Source organism: Phyllostomus hastatus, unplaced genomic scaffold, assembly GCF_019186645.2.
Source record: "Phyllostomus hastatus isolate PE091 unplaced genomic scaffold, TTU_PhHast_1.1 phas_scaffold_585, whole genome shotgun sequence".
Taxonomy (NCBI): Eukaryota; Metazoa; Chordata; class Mammalia; order Chiroptera; family Phyllostomidae; genus Phyllostomus; species Phyllostomus hastatus.
In genome coordinates this window covers 28,372,582-28,393,521 of record NW_025334037.1, presented here as the reverse complement: position 1 = coordinate 28,393,521, position 20,940 = coordinate 28,372,582, and the positions used below count along the sequence as shown (strand labels likewise).

At 40.3% G+C, this 20,940-nt stretch overlaps 1 protein-coding gene across 6 annotated transcripts in view; it reads left to right on the top strand.

Moving 5' to 3' along the window:
• Window positions 1-20,940, top strand: part of AMBRA1 (autophagy and beclin 1 regulator 1) — a 178,686-nt gene that overhangs the window by 86,403 nt on the left and 71,343 nt on the right. For all 6 annotated transcript variants that reach the window (XM_045825364.1, XM_045825366.1, XM_045825367.1 and 3 more), the window contains 2 exons: window positions 3,229-3,309; window positions 3,743-3,843. In XM_045825364.1, the coding sequence (XP_045681320.1) occupies window positions 3,229-3,309; window positions 3,743-3,843 (182 nt within the window). The remainder of the gene's footprint in view (window positions 1-3,228; window positions 3,310-3,742; window positions 3,844-20,940) is intronic.

The following is a 20,940-nucleotide window of genomic DNA, read 5'->3' as shown; positions in this document are numbered from 1 at the left end:
CTCCTGCAATGGAGGAGCAGCACCAACATATCTGCATACCCTGGTCTTCACCATTTTTGGTTTTGTTTTTTAAGCCCTCCTTGAAAAGGGCATGAGCTATGTTAGGCCCCAGTATTTACCACCTTCCACTATCCCTAGGATCGATTCTCTCTGGGTCTTCCTTGTTTTCAACTGTTCATCTATAAAACATCTTCCAGTTGACTCATTTGGCTCATCCTGACTGCTTTTGCCTCCTTCATCTCAGGGAGCCATGCTTCATGTTGATCTTGTACTAGCACTGAAGTTAGTAGCAGTGTAGTTTTCTAAAAACAACATTGTTTTAAGTACTCTTTTCTTGGAACTCTTACCAGTCATCCTTTCCCCTCCCTCTAAACCACACCCCTCCTGGCAAGTAAGCTGTGTGTTGAAATTTGTTTCCCCATCTCACCTCCTTGTTATTTCTGAATCCTCCCTTCTTTCTAGACTGTAAAACCTGAGATCATTCGTTGCTCTTTTCACCTCTAGTTTATTTGAAGGTGTGCCTTTAGTCAGAGAGTTTTGTGTGCCAGTGTTAAAATCCAGGACCTTTTCCCTCTTTTTGCCTAATTTGTTCTTTGGTTGAAGATTCTGACCTTTGCTACCTTACCCATTCCTGTTTTCAAGGTTTCTCCTGATCAGTAAATGGTAGAGCTATTTTTATTACAGGCTATTTTTTCCTAGATACATTTATTTTTCTCCCGTAGGCAGCATCTCATTTGTGTGTTCACCATGTTTCACATTTTTCTAATTGTTCTGAGTCCCATTCTGTTACTTCTCTTTATTGGCTAGGGTTCTCAACACTGTCAGTTTGAAGTCATTTCTACATTTTATTGAGATGCTATTTAGTTCCTCCTTCATCATTAGTTAAGATGTTAAGCTGAGGACCAGCAAATACACCTCCACTCACTTAATATATTACCTCTTTTATGGTGCCTAATTAACCAACAATCTGAGACGTTGCTTGTAACTGAGCCAGTAGATCTCATTCTTACTTTCATTCGTGTGTGTGTGTGTGTGTGTGTGTGTGTGTGTGTGTGTGTTTCAGCAATCTCTAAATACTGAGAAGCCATTACCTTTGGCCATGTTTCAAGTCCCTCCTCCCCCTTTTTGTAATGGAGGAAGAAATTGGATCAGAAAGAAGTTGATTGTTTTTAGGTATTAATAAGAATAAAAAGAGTCTAGTGAAATATGTTATAGGAGCCCAAATTTCCCCCCAGCTCTGGTGTTCATTTTTCTTTGCCTTCTAGTGTCCTTTCACCAAGCTGTGTGTATGATGGGCACTGGTTTCTCCTTCTCTACCCTTCAACTCTTCTAACACCAGAGAGAGTGGTGTTGGTTGTCCAGACGAAGAGCACTCTGGACCTTGCAGAAGTAAATTGTCGGCTCCACAATGTGATTCTGGGAAGGCCAGCTCTCTCTCATAGCTGTGGAATAAAGTAGTGGATTTGTCCCATGATGTGTCATTCTGTAGTATAGTTTTTAACCTTATTAAGGCCTAGGACCCTTCTTTACTTCACAGTATTTTCTAACTCTTCTCATGATAATTAAGTTGTACTTTTAGTGCCCATGGATAAGTAAATTATACTATTATGAAAACATGAATTCATTTGTACTTCTAATGAATTGGTACTTTGATCACAACTTGACTCTACATGTTTGAAAAATAGTATGCTTAATTTGATATGCAAATAAGCTATCTTATTTGTTTGATGTTCAGCTACTCCTTGTGTACATGTGGCTACTAAGACCTTATAGTAATAATTTGTGGGCTCTCCAAAGCTTCAGTCTACTGGTTGGGAACTTCTGATCTCATTCTTTTTAGTCCCCTTTTTAATTTTCGTGTGTGTGTGTGTGTGTGTGTGTGTGTGTGTGTGTGTATGTAGTCTTACCTCTCACCTTGCCTCTTCCTTTATCTGTAGAATTTCAAGTCAAAGGAATATATGTTAGGAAGAACAATAGTATGCTTTCTCTTTTGGGAAAATACAAACCAAGTACTGACTTTTAATGGTTCAGCTTCCAATATCCCTGGTATTGATTTGTCTTTAAATGCTCAGCATCCAGTTCCACCAAAATATAAAAACCTTCCTAGGCTTTTGTTTCTGGCTTGTAAAGCACCCAGTGGTCCATTTGAAAGCCAAAGTGTTACCTTAATTTTGGTTCCAGGGTGTTTTTGAAGATTATCTTACTACGTTGAAGATAATCCAAAGGGAGAATTAGGAAAATATCCCAAATCAGGCTCTCAGAGGTTCATTTGTTTTATGGAGTTGTTTAAGCAGCTGATTAACTTCTCTGTCCATCCAGTGCCCTTTGGCTTATTGTCCCTTTGATACATTGGAAACTTAAGCCACGTGAAGTCACTGCCCTCTCTTTCCTTGTAGGAAGCAGTGAAGTGTAATGCAGTGAGCAGGGGCTTTGGAATTAGATATGTCTTCCTTGAATCCTGCTTTAACCACTTACTAGTTGTGTGATGTTGGGCATTTGCCTCTCTGGTTCTTAATTTCCTTATCTTTAAAATAGAGCTAATAATACCTCATGAGATATCTAGAAGTATTAAATGGGATAACACAGTAATAACCTTTGTATTAGAAATTCATAGATACATAACAAATGGTGGTTATTACAGACCATAAGGAAAATACCTAGACCTTTTTCTTTTTGTGAACTGACCTAACTTAGGTTTGTATTGTCTAATATTCTTTGTCAATGTCAATTGTTCAGTCTCTAAAAGAAGGGACTGCTTAGTGTCTTTCACTTCTCATTGATTTTTCCACACCAAGGCTCTACACAGATTCACTGGAAGATAACCACTTGCTGAATGAAATTGATGAGGGAATTTTTCTTCAAGATCCCCCAAAGCCAAAGTTTCTCTCTATCTTTCAATTTAGAAAAAAGTACCCATCCTAGATCCCTTAGAAGATCTAAACCTGTCTTCAGTTTCAGAAGTTGCAGAGTTCAGAGACCACATTAACTCAAAATAATCTTCCTCCTTCTTGCTCAACTGTTAGTAAATGCTCATGAATCTTTTCGTTGAGGTACTCCAGAAATACAGTATATGAATGTAAATGTACCACCCAAATTAGTAAGGAAATTGCTGATTTCCTTGGGGTCTTCTCTTAGGAATAGGAACTTAGTTTGGGGGATTTTGTTTTGGGCTGGTGGCTGATTCTGCTTTAGTGACTCTCTTACATGCAGTCTTTTTGTTTTCTCTAGGGACAACGGTGACAGATCCAGGCACCGAGCTCCGCGCAATGCCCGGATGTCTGCACCTTCGCTTGGACGCTTTGTCCCAAGGTAAGAACTGGGCATTTGTCCTTTATGAGAGACTTTTATGAGGAGGCCTCTATGATAACCTGGGATTTAGTTTTTAAACCTACTTTTTGGTCTTTCAATTGTCCATATCTGGAATTATTTCCTAGTGAACCTGTGATCCAACCCTGCCACCTAAAGATTGAAAGGAGATGACTGGCCACAGTAAAAAGAGATAGCATAGTGGTTTTGGGAGCTTCCTGTTAAGAATAGAAGCCCTGGGAAATTTTAGAAGATCAAGAAGTACAAATCTGTGAATGTGCAAATCCTAGGAATTTTTACTCTGCTCTGGGCTTCTGTGGATTCCTAGGCCTAGTCGGATCCCTTATCCTTGATTCTTGAGGTTAGGTTCATAGTATATCTCCCTTGTTTTATGGTTGTGTTTAGTAGGCTTTTCACACCTGATTCCTTCTTATAGGCGTTTCTTGCTGCCTGAATACTTGCCTTATGCTGGGATTTTTCATGAACGTGGACAGCCTGGCTTGGCTACTCACTCTTCTGTTAACAGGGTCCTGGCAGGTAAGGAAATGTTTCTTCACATTGTGAAAATTTGAAGGTGCAGGGAGCCAGATAAAGCTTTCTCCTTCCTTTACTTATGTTGATATGACGGCATCTTGCCATCTGGCTGAAAACTCTGTTTTGAGGTCTTGTATTCAGTTTCTTACTTCAGAGCAGGAAACTGCAAGATTGAAGAAAGCTGTTTCTCTTGCCAAATCCTACTTCCTTCAAATATCTTTTTAAAATGTTTTTTGTTGTTTAAACCATTTGTTTCTTAATTCAGCAGTTAGATTCTGCCTATTGAATGATTAAGGTGTCCTGCTCATGTTTCAGTTGGTGAGATACTCATGAGCCAGATCCTGTGATTTAATTAGGAGCTTAATGCACACCTCTCCTACCCTTTGCTACTGGCAGCACATGGAGTTTCCAGGCACTGTGGAATCTCCCAAGGAAGGAGGAGAAGAGACCAGTAGAGCTGGCTCTGAAAGCTCCACAGAATAGAAATGGGCTGGACAAGCTCAGCAGAGGCGGTTTTATGGTGGCCGAATAGCTTAGTGACCAGTGTTTTTGGACTAAGATGCGTGATGCAACTTGACTCTGAGACATCGTGCGTGTGCTGCTGCTGGGCAATCTCTAAACAAGGAAACAAGGCAGAATTCTGGTTTTTTTCCTGACAGGTTATTTCCCCATCACACTCTTTCCCTCCCTTGTCCCCACTTCCACTGCCAACTTATAAATTTATGTATGTGAAGGCATAAAAGGTATAAAAGTCAAGCCACAGTTAAATATGCATTTTTAAGTGTATCTTTAATAAGCATCTTTATTAAAAATTTTTCAATGAAATTATGTTTTGGAAAATCTGAACCATGTGATGGTTAAAGGGGTTAAAGGTAGGGATCTGTGTGAGGCAGTGGCACTGTCAGGTGGGAGACTGTGATTGAACTTAGCTACTGTGACAGCTGGTAGGCATGGGATCTGGCCTCCCCTGAGAAGTAGTATCCTTGACCCAATGTCAAGGCCTAGAAATTGACAAGGCCAATGTCAATCCCAGAAACCTCCGTGCTTTCTCTGTTGGACATCAGGACTCTACAGGCCCGGTCTTGGCTGGGGAGCAGACTACACCAGAGTCTCCCGACAACCTCATCTGAGGAGGTTTCTGGCCTGAGTCGGTAAACAGACCCCATGGTTCTGTGCTTCTCTTTGCTTGGTGCTCCTGTGTGGCTTGGCTGCTAGCGTGTGGAAGCTCCTCCCTGCTGGATAATCACTTGCTGCCTGGCTGTACTACTGAGCTCTTCTCCACCCTTCTTTGTTCCAGACATCTGCCTCCACCACCCCACACAGCACCTCCTGCTCCTCTGCTGTTAGGAAGAAATCTCTGTTTCTTGGCATTTAGCTTTTTTGGAACAGCTGTATGTTGTTTTTTTTCTTTTTCTTTTTTTTTCTTCCTTTGATTTAATAACTCTACCTCCATTTCCTGTTGCCTACTTTTTGCCCAGAGGTCTGACCCCAAATGGCCCAATTTCACTTAAGGCTACCTTTGAATATCGGGGTTGTATTCCATCAGGCAGTTGTTTACTGATACGGAAAAGTTCTCTAGCAAGGATACAGAGTGCCATGAGGAGAGGGAAATCTAGACTCTTAGGAATCTCACTCTTGAGTTAGATTAGTAGATGGTTTCCATTCATAACTAAACTAGTGTCTCCCATTTTCTCAACATACATGTTAGAGTGCCTCTTGGCCTCTTCTTTCTTTAAAATTTTTATTTATTTATTTATCGTTAGAGAGAGAGAAAGGGAGGAAAAGAGAGTGGGATAGAAATATCGATGTGCAGGAGATACATTGATTGGTTGCCTCTCACATGCCCCCAATCCGTGGACCTGGCCTGCAACCCAGGCATGCGCCCTGACTGGGAATCAAACTGCAACCTTTGGTTCTCAGGCTGACTCAATCCACTGAGCCACAGAAGCCAGGAGACCCTTTTTTTGGCAGACCTCATTATTCGTATGTTTGGATGTCCCTCCAGATTCTGTTGATAAGTGTCTGTCTTTTTATTTTTATTGAGAAAAGTCCAATAATAACAATAGTAATCAAAGAAAGCCTAACATTTATTGAGCATTTGCTGTATATAAGGGAGTATCTTAAGTGCTTTTCCCTGTCATATGGCATTTCTTTCTCACCGTAATCTTATGAGATGGGAGCTGTTATCTAACAGTGAAGGAAACTAAAGCCTAGAAGGTTACCTTGCCCGGAGTCGTGCAGCTAGAAGTTTAGAGGAACCAGAACTGATCCAGGCAGTGGACTCCAAAGCTTCCTAGTCTGCCTCCCCACAGTTATTTTAAAGGACAAAGCATCAAAATAGCATTCTTCTTCCAGGATCTTAATCTGGAAGAGAGAAAAGAGCTCCCAGGGAACTTGGCTGATCTTCAGGGTTTTTCTTATTCGTTTTAATTCCTCTACAGGCATACGTACATACCTTGGAGATATTGTGGTTTTGGTTTCAGAGTGGCTTAATAAAGTTAGTTGTAATCATTTTACTGGTAGAGGGTCTTGCCTTCAATTTGTTGTTGTTTTAAAGAAAAGCAACATCTATAAAGCATAATAAAGCTAAGCAGAATAAAACAAAGTATGCCTGTATTTTAAGTGGCCTCTAGATACAGCTTTTCATGACCCAGTGGTGCTTGCTGAGGAAAATCTTATGTACCAGCCCTTTCCTTGAGCCTTTGTGTCCTGTGGGACACAGATGTTTTGCTTTTTATTAAATTTACTTGTGTTCTTGTAATATTGCTAATACAATAATGGCTTTTGAAACAAAAGACAAATTGGTCTTTTAGCAGTAAACATTCTTAATTTTCCTGGAAAGGTACTTTTGCTTGTATGATTGGAATGAGGTTGTGATGGTCTCAGAATAATTACGTTCAATAGCCATATGCCAGGTACTATTCTAGGCTGCTAGAGTTAGTAAGTTGGACTTGATCCCTGCCCTCATGTAGTTCATAGTCTACATGAGGTTATTGGCTGTACCTAAATCTTGATGTTTACTCCTTAGCTCCAAACATAATGCAGAACTTTGTATGGTGAGTGGCTTTTTGCCAGATGAAGCATGGGAGTTTGGCATACCTGCAGAACAAAGCATATACACACCTGTAGTTTTAGGAGACATGATCACAATACTGTGGTGGCAAATGAGTCTCCAGTGGCCCCTAGCCAAAGCGATTTGGAATCATCAACAAAAATGGATTTGCAGGAAACTAAGATCTATTCTACCCACTTCCTCCCATAAGAGCCTGAGAGTGATAATAGAAAACAAGCTACTACAGAGAACTATTTTGATAGTTTGTTAATGTTCACTTCTTCCACCTTATCTCAATCCAGTCCCCACAGTTCTGTAGGTCTCTGGTGGCCTCTGGTACCTATCAACTCACATCATGCCCCTTCTTCAGCGACACAAATTCTGAGCCTGTGCTTAAAGAGGTATAAATATATTTAAAGCTACTTAAACTCTGCCAGGTCCTTTTTTTTTTTTTTTTTCCAAAACACAGAAAAGTTTGAGGAGCTCCCCCTGCTGACTTTTTAGCAGACCACTCCAGGTCTGTCATAATAGCAACTGAAATAAAGAAGTTAAATGACTGCCTCCAATGAGCCAGGTACTGTTCCCAGTGCTTTCCCATACAGTATTATCTCCTTTAATCATTGTAACAACTCTGTGAGGTAGATGGTGCATTTCCATTCTGCACAGAAGAAAACTGAGGTTTATAGAAGTTATGTCACTTGCCCACTGTAACATAGGAGAGGTAGTAGACCTGGAAATTTAGACCAGGTGTGTCTGCCTGACTCATAATAACTCTATTCTGTTGGCAGTGCCTGAGTTCATGTAAGGAGTATCAGCAGAAATGTGAAGCTTATAATATTTTTCTGCGTGTTTGAGGCTCTTAAAAGTGAAACGAGAAGCACTGGTATTTGACATCTTCCTGGTAATTACTGGGAGAACAAAAGACTTCTGAGGGATTGGGACCTGTGTAATGGAGGGTATTAGTTATCTGGCTTGCCTAATCTTTTTGACTTTCATCCTAATGAGCATCTGCTCCCAGCAGATGGTGGGCCTGATGTACTTAATTTACTAGTTTGATTAAAACCAATGGGAAGTGTCAAGATTTTCTTGCTCCTAGCCACAGGTCATTGAGGCCTGGTCAAGTGTCCTAAGCTAGCAATGGCTTTGTGCCCAGCCTTTTCAACTTCTCTTAAGATTTCTTTTTTGATCCAGTAGACAACACAATTCTGAACCTATACTTAAAGAGGTGTAAATACATTTAAAGCTGCTATAGCTCTACCAGGTATACTTCAGAAGTGTTTAGGAGCATGTCCTTCAGTTTTCACATGCTTGTGAATTTCTCACATTTCCTTCTGTTGTTGATTTCTCATGTATTTTCACTGTCCAGGCATCCTTCTGTTTGTTGCCTGTGTGTAAGACAGAGCTACCTCTTTCACAACAATTTACCTTTTTTAACTTTATTTTTTGGGTATCTTTTATGTCTCATCTTAAAAACACCAGTTTCTAAGAACACCAGTTCTCTCTAGATGTTCCTCACTTCCCTGGTACATTAGGGAATTATTTTCAGGAGCCCTGTCTAGTCTAGTTTGGCCAACTAGGTAGGCATCTGGGGCCTTGAAGCTTGCTAACTTTTAGGAATTAGCCTGATTTATTTAACTCAATATCATACGTCTCTAATACAATAAATTACTTAATTACTGTATACTAGATCTTCACTTCAATTTGGCAAATCTGGGAAAAATGAGTAGTGGTGAATACTGTTAAAGGGCATCATAGTATATGATGAGTAGGAACTGAAATGAATAATAATTCTGGTGTCAGACCCTTTATCTGCATGTTCTGTACCTCAGTGTTATCCAGTAGCTAGGCAAATAAAGTGAGAGACACATTCCAACTCATCATCAATTAAGATGGCTGTTTATAAACCCCAGATAAACGGACAATTAGTAGTGGTGGTACTAGCTAGTGCTGCTTTAATAATTAACCCAATTACCTTTCATTCTGCTCCAGTGATGAAAGTGAAAGTGATAAGGGGGCTGGCTTTGTTGCCTGGGAGACAGAAGTAAATGCAGCACTTCTCACAGAGAACCCAGCCTTCCCAGATGCCTTATAGCACTCAGAGCTTTTTACTTATTTGGTGTCTAGCAGACATTGGAGTGTCCATGTCCTCTATGTCCAAGCCCTTTACTACATCTCCAAATATTATGTACTACAAACCACTAGTGAGAGGTGTGCTTTTTGAGAACCTGGGGCCCAGTTTCTAAGCTGATTGCCTGTGCTTCTTTGGCTTTTATAGAGGAAAATATTGGGCCTCTTGTCTTTCTGTTCTCTTTATATTATGTGACTAAGTTTTTCTGTGCTTTTCCTGTGCCTCCCTCCTCACCCCACCCACCCTGGAAATTTCCTCTTGATGTTTCCCCACAGAAGCTTTACACCTGTACCCTTTCTGTACTGTTACTTTGAAATGAATGTAGCACTTTCTAAAGGTTTAGCAATTTCCAGGGCACTCAGGTCTCATAAAAGAGTTAAATGATTCTGCCCTTTGGGAGTTGACAGTCTAGCCAGGGAGTGGCCTGCTTTCTATGTTTTGTTTTGGCCCTGCCACTAAAAATTTAATAGTTCCCCAAATACTTTAACTGTCACTCCTGATAGATTAGCTTAAGGGGTGCAGCTCAAACCTGAGCTTGGACTAAGGATTTATGTGTTTTGGTACAGTTCGAAGAAACTGATGAATGTTGCTCTAAATGGATCTGTGAGCATAAGGGAGTGGAGCTCGAAGAGGACAGCTTCTGTTTTGCCGTAGAGCAGCTTGAGAGGCAGTGTAGCAAAGAGCTGGGGCTCTGGAGCCAGACTGGCTAGTTCAAATAATCATTCTGCTACTTCATAGCAATGTAATTTTGGTTAATTTATTTTGCCTTTTTTGGGACTCAGTTTTTTCGCCTGTAAAATGGGAATGGAAATAGTTTCTAACTCAGGATTCTTTAGAGGCATAAATGAGGTCATATGTGAAATACTTAGAATAGTATTCTTTTGGCACACAAGTGTTCAGTTGATATTAGCTATTACTGTTTTTATGTTTTTTATTGTAAATTTGGGGAACCAGTATGAGTTAGAGCTATGCCAGTCTCCTCACTGATTATAACATTACTGAAACCTCCCTGTTCTGCCTTCCTCCCTGGTGGTACTCTCCCTGGGCTTCTCCTTTGCTATGGTCAGTGAGTTGACAAAACTGAGAGTTTGTGTTCTGTGACATCAACAGTTGGTAACCTGAAGGTCTCTGTGTTGATAGTTTGACAACATGTCAGCCAAGGTGGAAAGAATAGAGGAGTCACTAAGTTTGCATTTGAAAAACCATTTTCTGTACCCCATCAGAACCTATGTGGATGAAATAAGCATCTACTCAGCAGAACAAATGCAACTATGTAACCAGGACAACATGGGATTCTCCAAGTGTAGTTCCTAGACCAATAGCATCAGCATCATTTGGGAACTTGCTACAAATGCAAATTTTGGCCCCTACCCCAGACCTACTGACTCAGGAACTCTGGATTGTAGTGGGGCCCAGGATTTAAAGATTCGTCTAAGTGATCCTGGTGCACTTAAAATTTGGGAACCACTCATCTACATTAACTCAGTAAGCTAGGGACAGAGGCAGAGGAATGGGAAGACATAACTTAGTAACACATTAAGAGGTTATGCATACTAGCAATCCAGGATGTGTTCGTGCTGGCAAGCTTCTGATGTACAACTCTTCATGATCTGGAGTTATTAGTAGTGGGAAAAATTAATGAATTTGTAATCACTTACAGAGTGTTTAGTTGGCATATCAGCCATTTTGGCTCAAAAAGCATTTACTGGGCTTCTGTTGTTTACAGGGTTTATTGTTAGGTACATGGTAGTATCCAGATGAACAAGACATGATCTCTGCTCTCCATAAGCTTACTGTCTACTGAGCAAAACCATTATGCTTATAAACAGCTATAGGACAGTGGGTATTGTGCCAAATGGTAGAGTAGAAGGATAAACACAAAGCTGGCTGTGAGAGCTCAGTCCTACACTATTTCTGCAGTGGAAAATAGAAGCCCATTAAGCTTTCGTGCTAGGTAAACACCTTCTTGTTAGCTTTGCTAGGAGTTTCATTCCTAAGAGAAATTGACCTATAACTTTTCTTCTGGCTTCTTAACCAATTTCCCACCTGTTACCCTCCCTCCTGAAAAAGAAATATTAACATCAACATATCTGTATTGAGACCCCTTGTACTTTGTTTTCTGTACTCCAGGGCTTCCATAGACCTAGAGTGATCTCAAAGCTAACTAGGTCCTGTGGTTGTGTGCTTCCTAGAAGTACTGCGCATTTTGAAGGTGCCAGCTGACGATGCCCTCTAATCTAAAAGTAGCCACTGTAATACCAGAATCCTTTTACCTTCTCTACTTGGGTTATGCTTCATATGTGCTTTGACGTGTTTTACAACTCTCAGAAAAATGATACAACAATATTGAAATCTACAGAGGAGATATGAGGAAAGAAAAAGCCAAATGTGAGGTCAAAGCCCATTTTTTTCCTAATGGAAACAGCAGCCAGTCTTCACTTTCTTTAAATTGGAAATCTACAAATTCTGGAAAGACTTGGAACAGTTCTCTTCACTATTCTATCTACTGTATCAGTTTTTAACGTAAGTGATCAGTATGAAGCTAACCCTCTACCTCCTTCTTTTTAAAATTCTGAACTCACATTAACTTTTTTCCCTTTCCTTTCTCATGTCCTCAAGCAGCCTCATTTATTCCAAATGGGCTGGAAATGCCATGGGACCTGGCAGACAGCACCTCTCACACTCTCTACTAAAGTAGAGCCAACCTGTGGGTATTAATTTCCTTTCTTTAACTCCTGTTGATCCACAAGGCCAACTCTTCCCCGGGTCATTGTGCTACTCAGCTGAAAGCCAAGAGCAAGCATGCATATGTTAGTATAAGCCATGATGTGGAAAGAGGCACCTGCAGGTGGGTGACCGTGGTTCTCTCTGAGTGTTGAGATTTTGTGGGGTGTTTCTTGTGGCCAGCATTTGAGCGTCACCCCAGAACTAGATACCCTATAACCATATTATAGGGCTACTGAGATGAGTCCCTGGGTTTATCATAAGCCCAGCTCACAGCAGATCTAAGCATGCAGAAGGGATTCAGCATCATTCCCACTTCTTGAGCTATCGAGCTCTGTTCTTTGGGGCTGCCTAGCAAACAAACTCAAGATTTTTACTCTTGTGTCTCATTCTGGTGAGGCATAAGCCAAAAAAAATATTTCTTTCTAAACAGAGAATTAAACTGGTCTAGGATACAAAAAAATAGAAGAAAAGCTGTGCAGAAAGTAAAAGGTCGAAGTTCCCAGTGGAAACAGGGTATTATTCAGGGAGGTGGGCTGTACTATGCTACATTCCTTTATGAGGAAAATACACAATTTATTTCCATACGTAAATCTGGCTAGAAAGATGAATTTTCTCCAGAATCTGCCATATTGCCAATGGCTGCTTTTGATAATACTTGCTGATCTTTCCAGCAGCAAGATTTCACAAATCTCTTTATTATAGTTTCCCTTAGACTAGGAACACAAATGAAAATACTGACATGGAAATATCCACAGTTACTCCTGCCTATTAGAGTGAAATTTTACCTAAGCAAAGAGCTCAGAAACTATGACAGTTCTATAGCAGCATTTAAAATTACCCAAAACATTGCCCCTCATGCCGAACTGGTAAAAAGCTCTCAGGCTGAGCCGGTAAAGGTTTGTTGTGGAAGAAAAGATCGAGGTAACTCAAGCTTAGATTTGACTGTGAACTAGTGTTAATCACATTTGCAAAATGCAGTGGCTGTGGAAGATGGTGCTTCTAATGTGCTAAAGCAAACAAACAAACAAAAACCCAAAACCCAATAGCACTTACTGTATGCCCAGTACTGTTCTAAATATGTCTCATATATTACTCACTTGATCTTCACAACATTCCAGTGATGTCCTGTTATTACTCGTTTTTACAAATGAGGAAACAGAGGCATAGAGAGATGAAGTAATTTGCCCAAGACCAGCTAGTACTTGACAGAGTACAGATTGGAACTCAAGCGGTCTAGCTTTAAATTGATACTTTTAAAACAGAACCATCATGGGGTGTGGGTGATTCCTTATTGGTAGAAGAGACTGAAATTTGGACTCTGACTTCACTTTAAGAAAAGCAAAAATAATTTCTTCAGTTCACAAGACTAGTGGGGAAGGGACTACACATTCTCATATGTTCTTATTGCAACTTCTTTCCCTTAGAAAGAAGGCCATGTAGAAAAATTACATTCCCAAACATTGAAATCTGAAGAGGTAATTACACTGTTGCCATCCCATTGGGAAAGAAGGCTGGGTGGTGATTACATTCCAAACAAAGCTGTTCTGGTATAATTGTACTGTGTTGTTCTGATCAGTCTGGGGAAGGCAGGCCTCTGGTCTCCATCCTTGTTTGTTTTTTGAGATGGAATCTGAATAGCATTGAATTAATAGGCAAGACCCAGGCACAGGAAGTCAGCCAAAAGTGCCAACAGGTCATTAACTTGCTATTGGCATTTTCCTTCTACTGAAGTTTTCCAGACCTTTTAAGTATCAGCAGATTGGAGGGAGAGCCCATTTGAGAAAATACCTTTAGCTAATGAAGGGTTAGAGACCATTGCTTATATGCTGTCTCCCAAAGCTTTCGTCGGTCTTTATGCATAGAGGAGAAATGGTTGGGTGGCAGTGAAATTTCTCTTTTCCACCGGCAGTTTTTGCTCTTCAAAAGATGGCCCTTCCCTTCAGATCTTTCCTTAAGGCTTCTAGCATATGTACATTTTTTCATGTATGTAAGCTTCCAGTTGTGGATCAAAAAGTCCCTGTATGGTTCCGTTAAAATAATAAGGCTGGCTTTTGAAATTTGAGCAATATTCTCTAGATCTAGACTGGAAGAAGAAATAAAACTAATTTAATTGTTTTGTTTTCTGATTCAGAGAGCAAAAAACTTCCAGTAGCCTCGTTGAACTAGAGCAGAGTAGGGGACATATCTATGTTATCAGGTTGAGGTGCAAGCTGGATGGCAACCAGCGTGCACATATTTGCGGGCTGGTTGGCTTTAGGTGGGCTGACTTGTCTCTTTTCTATTTACCAGGTGCAATATCCATGCACAGGCCCCTCAGAAGTGGTGTATATAGCCTTGGCCATTGTATCAGTTTTTACTGCCTCACAAGTTTACTGCCTTACAGTAGCATTTATTGTTTCTCACAATTCTGTGTGTGTAGTATACAGTTCATCGGGTCTGGGCCAATTTGGCTGCTCTCTGTGGTCAGATGGTCTTGGTTGGAATAGAAGGCAAAAAAGTGACCTGCCAAAGATCTCCACATACTAATCTCTGGAACTTATGAATATGTTTACTTTATGTGGCAAAAGGAACATTGCAGATGTGATTAAGGTTATAGATTTTGAGGCTGGGAGATCATCCCAAATTATCTAGGTGTGGACTCTTACCAGTCTAATTACAGGAGCTCTTAAAAGCAGAAGAGAACCCTAGCTGGGTGACTCACTTGGATGGAGTGTTGTCCATACACCAAAAGGTTACAGGTTCCATTGCCAGTCAGGGCACATACCTATTTTGTGGGTTCAAGTCCTATGTTTAAAAAGAACTGAATACTAGCTTCTCCCAACCATCAGTATAAGAAATCATAAAGTGCCACAAAGATCCCTTAACTTAATTTTGGGGAAATTTTCTTGTCGAGGTGTGTCTAGGAGGCAACTGAATGCCTCATATCAATCTCTTTCACATCGATTTCTCTCTCTCTCTCAAATCAATTAAGAAAAAAAACATACCATCAAGTAAGGATTTTAAAAAGTGGAAGAGAAAGGCAGACAGAGCAAAGAGATCCAGGGATAGAAGATGAGAATGGCCCTCAGCTAACAACCAACAAGGAAATGAGGACCTCAGTCCAACCAACTGTAAGGAACTGAATTCTGCCCCAAATGTGCAAGGAAACAGATTTTCCCTTACAGCCTCCAGAAAGGAACACAGCTCTGCCACCTTCTTGAATTTGACCTCTTGAGATTTGTATTGGACTTCTAACCTGAGGAACTAAATGCTAGTAAATTTAAGTTAAGCCACTAAGTTTGTGGTAACTTGTTATGGTAGTCATAGAAAACTAATACTTCTCCTTCGTGCACATATTTGCAGGCTGGTTGGCTTTAGGTGGGCTGCCTTGTCTCTTTTCTATTTACCAGTTAGCTAACTTGTACTTCTTCACATAGTGTCTTAGGGAAATGTCCTTACATATACATGAAAGGAAAGTTTCAGCATACCAAGAGATACAGATATTTAGATTTGGAACTTTGGTGAAATAGTTTAGATCATTATTTGGATTATTCAGAGAGACGTGCATTTAGAAATGACATCTGAATAGGAAGCTGGATCCTGGTTTTCTACACGTAGTGTTTCATAGAAACTGCCTTTTCTCTTTCTCTGAGTATTTTCTGGGATGTAGCCCTCTATTTCTGTGTGATGGAGGGTAAAAAGATGTGCGAAAGAGCTCTGTGGGTGGTTGGGCCCCCTGGGGCCACATGTATTTCTGTGTAGGAGTAAGACTGACAGAATTAACTGTGCGAGCACTTACTAAATTGGCTGTAAGTGAACCTGTACCCGTGGCATCATTTAAAATCCACAGCTCCTTTAACAGAAGCAACTTGGAAGAAAAATTCCTGAAAATTAAGTCCAGGGGTCTTTGTGGCTCTTTATGATTTCTTATACCAATGGCTGGGAGAAGCTAGAATTTAATTCTTTTTAAACACAGGACTTTGGTGTCGCTTGGCCTTGTTGATGAGATGGGTTAAAAACTATTTCATGGGCCCTGGCAGCTAGCTCAGTTGGTTAGAGCATCATCTTGAAAACACCATTGTTTCGGATTCTGTCTGCAGTGAGGGCACACACAAGATTCAACCAATGGGGGCAACCAATGAATGCAAAATAAGTGGAACAACAAATTGATCTCTCTCTCTCCCTCGATCTCTCTCTCTCTTTCTCTCTCTCCCCCTTCCCTCCCTCTCTCCTCCCTCTCTAAAATCAATAAATTAATTTTTTTCTTAACTATTTTATGGGCTCCATGTGTGATGCATAAATTGGGCCTCAGAGCACATAGAGACAAATTTAATATTTACCAGTCATTCTTTTAGGACTTCCTTGATGGTTTTTGTTTGTTTGTTTGTTTGTTTGTTTGTTTTTCTCCACAGCCATCTCAGTGACTGGTGGGTTGCAGACTCCACTATTGAGCCTAGGATTTTGCACTGGGTAGCTGTGTTCAAAATATGATAGCCTGTCTATAAGAAAGATGTATACTTATCATTGGAGATTTAAGCTGGCTTTGATGAGAACCTTATCATCCAACTCAACCTGGCACCCAGTGGGTTAGTGTGCTTACTAAATATTCTTTGCCCTGCCTTGAAGTTTAGTCAAGATTCATGAAATGACCATGAGGCAGAAAGGGAGGTGCTGCCACAGCTTGAAATATGTGTGTGTCCATGTTTGCTACTGGAAAATGAAGAGAAAGGACCCGCTCAGCTGAGTCTGGCATGGAAGAAATGTATATTCTACTCCCAAGAGGAGTTTGAGCAGTGGTATGCTTTCGGGAAGAAGAAAGGTGCCAAGAATGGAAATGTACAGACTATTTAATCTAAAGGGGCAGAAAATATCCCCAAATAAACACTAGAGCTTATCTTTTATTGCCTGATAAGAGGTTAGAGTATATGGTGGTGAGATTCAGCCAAAATCTTTTCTTTCTTCTGTCTTTGTTCCTTGTCTTCCCTTCCCATCCTCCATCTACCTTTATCTATCACGGGTTACAGAATTTGAACTTGATTTTCTTTAAAGCAAAATGAGTACAGCTAACATAAGAGTGGATTGAGAATTTATAAAAGCAACAAAGTGTTTTTTGGTCTAAATAAATTTCATTGACTCTGCTAAAGTGAGGGGACTAGGGGAAAGTGTTAAAATGCTATCTTGCTTATTAGGTAAGCTAATTAAAACTGAAAATACCAATGCAAAGCTGAAATAAGTTGTTTCTGAATGCCCAGTTTCTCCTCTCCCATGTGCTAGGTGCAGAAACTACAGGGACTGCTTAGGGACACCTGATCTGAAGAAGTTTTCAGCTATTCTAATCTTTGTCTTACCTCAGAAGGGTATGAAGATCCTGTGGGATAGAAGACACCAGCACCAACCAATGGTTAGCATGGGAATCTTTAGATACCGCTCTACTGCTATCATCCAACCCAAGCCATCACTAAAAATAAACCATCTAAGTGAGAGGAGTGAGCTTACTCTGCTGACAGCTTCAAGACTAACCTGTCCTCACACCCACCCATTAAACTGCAACCCTAAGACGCATGTATAGAATTTGTCAAAGCTGCTCCTGGGTGGAAGTAACAGGAATTGGCCATAGAAGTTAGAGATTATAGCCCTGGCTGGTGTGGTTCAGTGGATTGAGCACACACCAAAGGGTGAGCACCAAAGGGTCACTGGTTCGATTCCCAGCCAGGGCACATGCCTGGGTTGCAGGCTGGTTCCCCAGTAGGGGGCGTGCAAAAGGCAACCACACATTAATGTTTCCCTCTCTGTCTTTCTCCCTTCCTTCCCTTCTCTCTAAAAATTAATAAATAAAATCTTTTTTAGGAAAACAAAAAAAAATTTAAAGAACTTGGAGATTATAGAAGAAAAGGCTGGCTGGCTATATTTCCCTCAACTTCATGTATACTTGTCCCTTTCTACCATTGTTACCTGATATTCCGTGTTTTAATTTTTGTTAGCACAAATTTACTAGTCTTTGTTTTCAGGCACCAAGTGGAGTTGTCTACCTTTTTCTTCATGTCATTTGTGTCTGTTCTATGTGGGAGAATGACTTTTGTCTGAAAGGCTCATGAAGCTATGGAGAGAGAAAATGCGCTTTTCTTTTCTTGTTTAACCCTCACCTGAGGATATTTTTTATTTTTGACTTGACAAAGAAAGAGAGAGAGAGAAACATCAGTGTAAGAGAGGAACATCAATCCGTTGCCTTCTGTCCATGCCCAGACCAGGGATCAAACCCACAAACTTTTGGTGCATGGGACGATGCTCCAACCAACAGAGCCACCTGATCTGGGCAACAATGCTCTCTTCTGATACCTAAATGAAAAAGAAAATATGTTCAAGTTTAGAAAGCCTGATAAAAATAATCTTAATAATAATCCACAGTTTTCTGTTCCACCTCTCTTCAGATCTGAGACCTTAAAGTAAGAGTGAAAAGTATGTGGCAAGAAATTGTTAGATTCTTATATCAAGGGCTGAGCATCAGTGGTTACAGGTTGAGAGTTTTGTGTTTTACGATTTAACATAACTCATGACTCTTGCATGGGGTGTGTCACTGAAGCTATCAAACAGGGAATGGCCTCAGGGACCATCTCTCTAAGGGAAAATGTTGGACTCTCGAGTCCTTAGACCTTCTAATTTTGAAAAATCGAGTTATCCTCAGAGTTCCTCTTTTATTTTCCCTTTCTCCTTTACTAGGCAGTCTGTGATGAAAGGGGATTTTTTGCGTGTACTTATAGACTTAAAGACTATTGCAAACTAATACAGGTGAGATCCAGGGATGTCTAACCTCTTGACATCCCTGGGCCACACTGGAAGAAGAGTTGTCTTGGGCCACACATTAAATACACAAACAATAATGAAAACTGATGAGCAAAATAAGGTTTTAAGTTCATTTATGATTTTGTGTTGGGCCACATTAATAGCTATCCTGGGCCCAGGGTTGGACACCCCTAGGCCTACTTCCTAAAGAAATGCCTCCCTCTCTGGGTCTTTTGCAACCTAGTACCAGTACATTAAACTGTTGAATATTTAGCTTATGCTCTCCTGTGGCTTTGATGATCTTAAATGTTTAACATTAGGAAAGATCAAGGAGACACCCATAGCTGCTTTGTTACAAGAAACCAAAGGTTTGAATTCTTTTAATCATGATTAATCCTTTGTATTTCACATTATACCTAATGTTGGGCCCTGAAGGCTGTCTGTCAAGTAGGTTGACTAGAGTTTAGAATTAGATGGGTTACTATTTCACTTTCAGAAAGACCTATAATACTTGCAGTTTACGTACTTACTTACTTACTTACTTAGTTAAATGCTTTGCTGTTGTTAAGACACTCTCCCCCCCCAGTTTAAAAATGTGTTCAATCCATCCCACTTATTTTCTCCTCTCCTTTCCAGGTACTCAGGTTGATCATAAGGGAACATGGTGTAGTCATCCTCCTTGTGCTGTAGGTATCTATGGACCTGCCCAAGCCGAGCTTTAAATTTTCCATTTCTCAACTATGCACTGTATTGCTTGTCTTCCAACTTTCTTGACTTTTGTCATCCTCCCGCCCTCCCCCCAATCTTTCTGGCTTTAAAGTCCATGTCCAACATCTCCTTAGGAGAAGGTAGGTAGGGATCAGCTGTCTTCCCTAAACCCGCACTGTTTCTCTTTGAGCCTAATCTTATCTGCTAGCCATAGGGAGAATCTGGAATGAGTACTAGTCCTCTGTATATAGGTCCCCCTCAGTTCAACAGAAAGTATAGCTACATCAGAACGAAGGGCAGAATTTAGGGGTTTTTTGTTTTGTATTTGAGAAGTACATGAATGTATTCTGTTCATATAGATCTTACTACTCACATCACTTAGGTGTTCTTTTACTCCCTATTCATTGGAAACTATTCCCTCCAGTGGTTCTAGTATTTGCTAACTTCATTATGAAATTTTTAAAACTAGCCAGGAAAAATTTCAACCCTAACTAATTTTACTATGGCATTCATTGTGATTCAGTTGGATAATATTAGTCCTGTTTTCAAGTTTTTGTGTAATGAATTTAGTGGTATGTACTTTTGAGTGGTGCTATGTGCTAGGTTCTACACAAAGTGCTGGAATTTTTTAACATAAAAAATTAAGTGAACTTCAGTAAGTATCCTTCCAAGTTCACTTAATATTTTCCTATGTTTTCAGTTATTTTAGTTCTGGTGGTTATTCTGAACCCAAAAGTCCTAGACTTAATCCAATTCCTTACCCCTGGTCCTTACATCACTTCACAATTCCCCTACAAGTACAGGACAATAATTAACTTTGTTTAATTACAAGGCTTTACCCAAAGACGTCAATAGAATACGTATCCTATCAGAGAAACGTGTTAGAAAAATGCAAGTTGTCCCTTTTCCAGTTTTCCTCATGCCTCGTAACCTCACCCAAAGTTTCTACTACTCAAACTAGACTTAAACAGCTGCCATTTTCTCAAGAAGCTTTTTTGGGGGGAGAAGTACGGTGTCTTTCCAGCATTGGCTTCTGTAGATGAGGTCACTTTTCTCTTCCCGGCTTTCACACAGGCTGTCATTCTGATGTAATACAGGAGGATATAGTCCTTAATGAATGCTTTTGGCATTGCTTGTCAATTGCTTATTTCCCAGTTATGTTGCATTAAAACATTAATTAACTGCTAAATTCAACTTGACCTCTTAGTTGAGGAGGCAGCTTTGCTTTTCTGAAGGCAGGATGACTTTTGTTGCGTAACTTAGCACACTGGTATGTCACCAAGTTGTGATCCATGTGTAAAATGCACTTTTGCTAAAATTGTTATTGCAATGTCAGGTTGACTTTGGGGCTAAGGAAGTCACACAGTGTTCTGGAGTAGGATACAAGTTGGTAGGAGTAAGAGGTTTAAGAGCCTGGGGCCAAAGAAAGCTTGTGTTTCCTAAGCATGTGAGAAGTTCGCCTGGTGAGTAGGTGAATGAACAGTTAGCCAGAGAGAGCAGTTCTGCTCATGGGCATAGAACCAAAGGCCACCGGATAAGCACTGAGAAACTGTTCTATAATAGTGGTTGCATTTTTTTTTATTGCTGACTTGACTGTTGTTTGGAGTCTTTTATTCCCTTCAAATATACTTATCTTAAAGCCTAGTACCCAAAGGTATGTTATGAATACAAAAAGATTGAGAACTACTGATCTTGTGTGTTGGAAGCTGATCTAGAAGTTGACAGC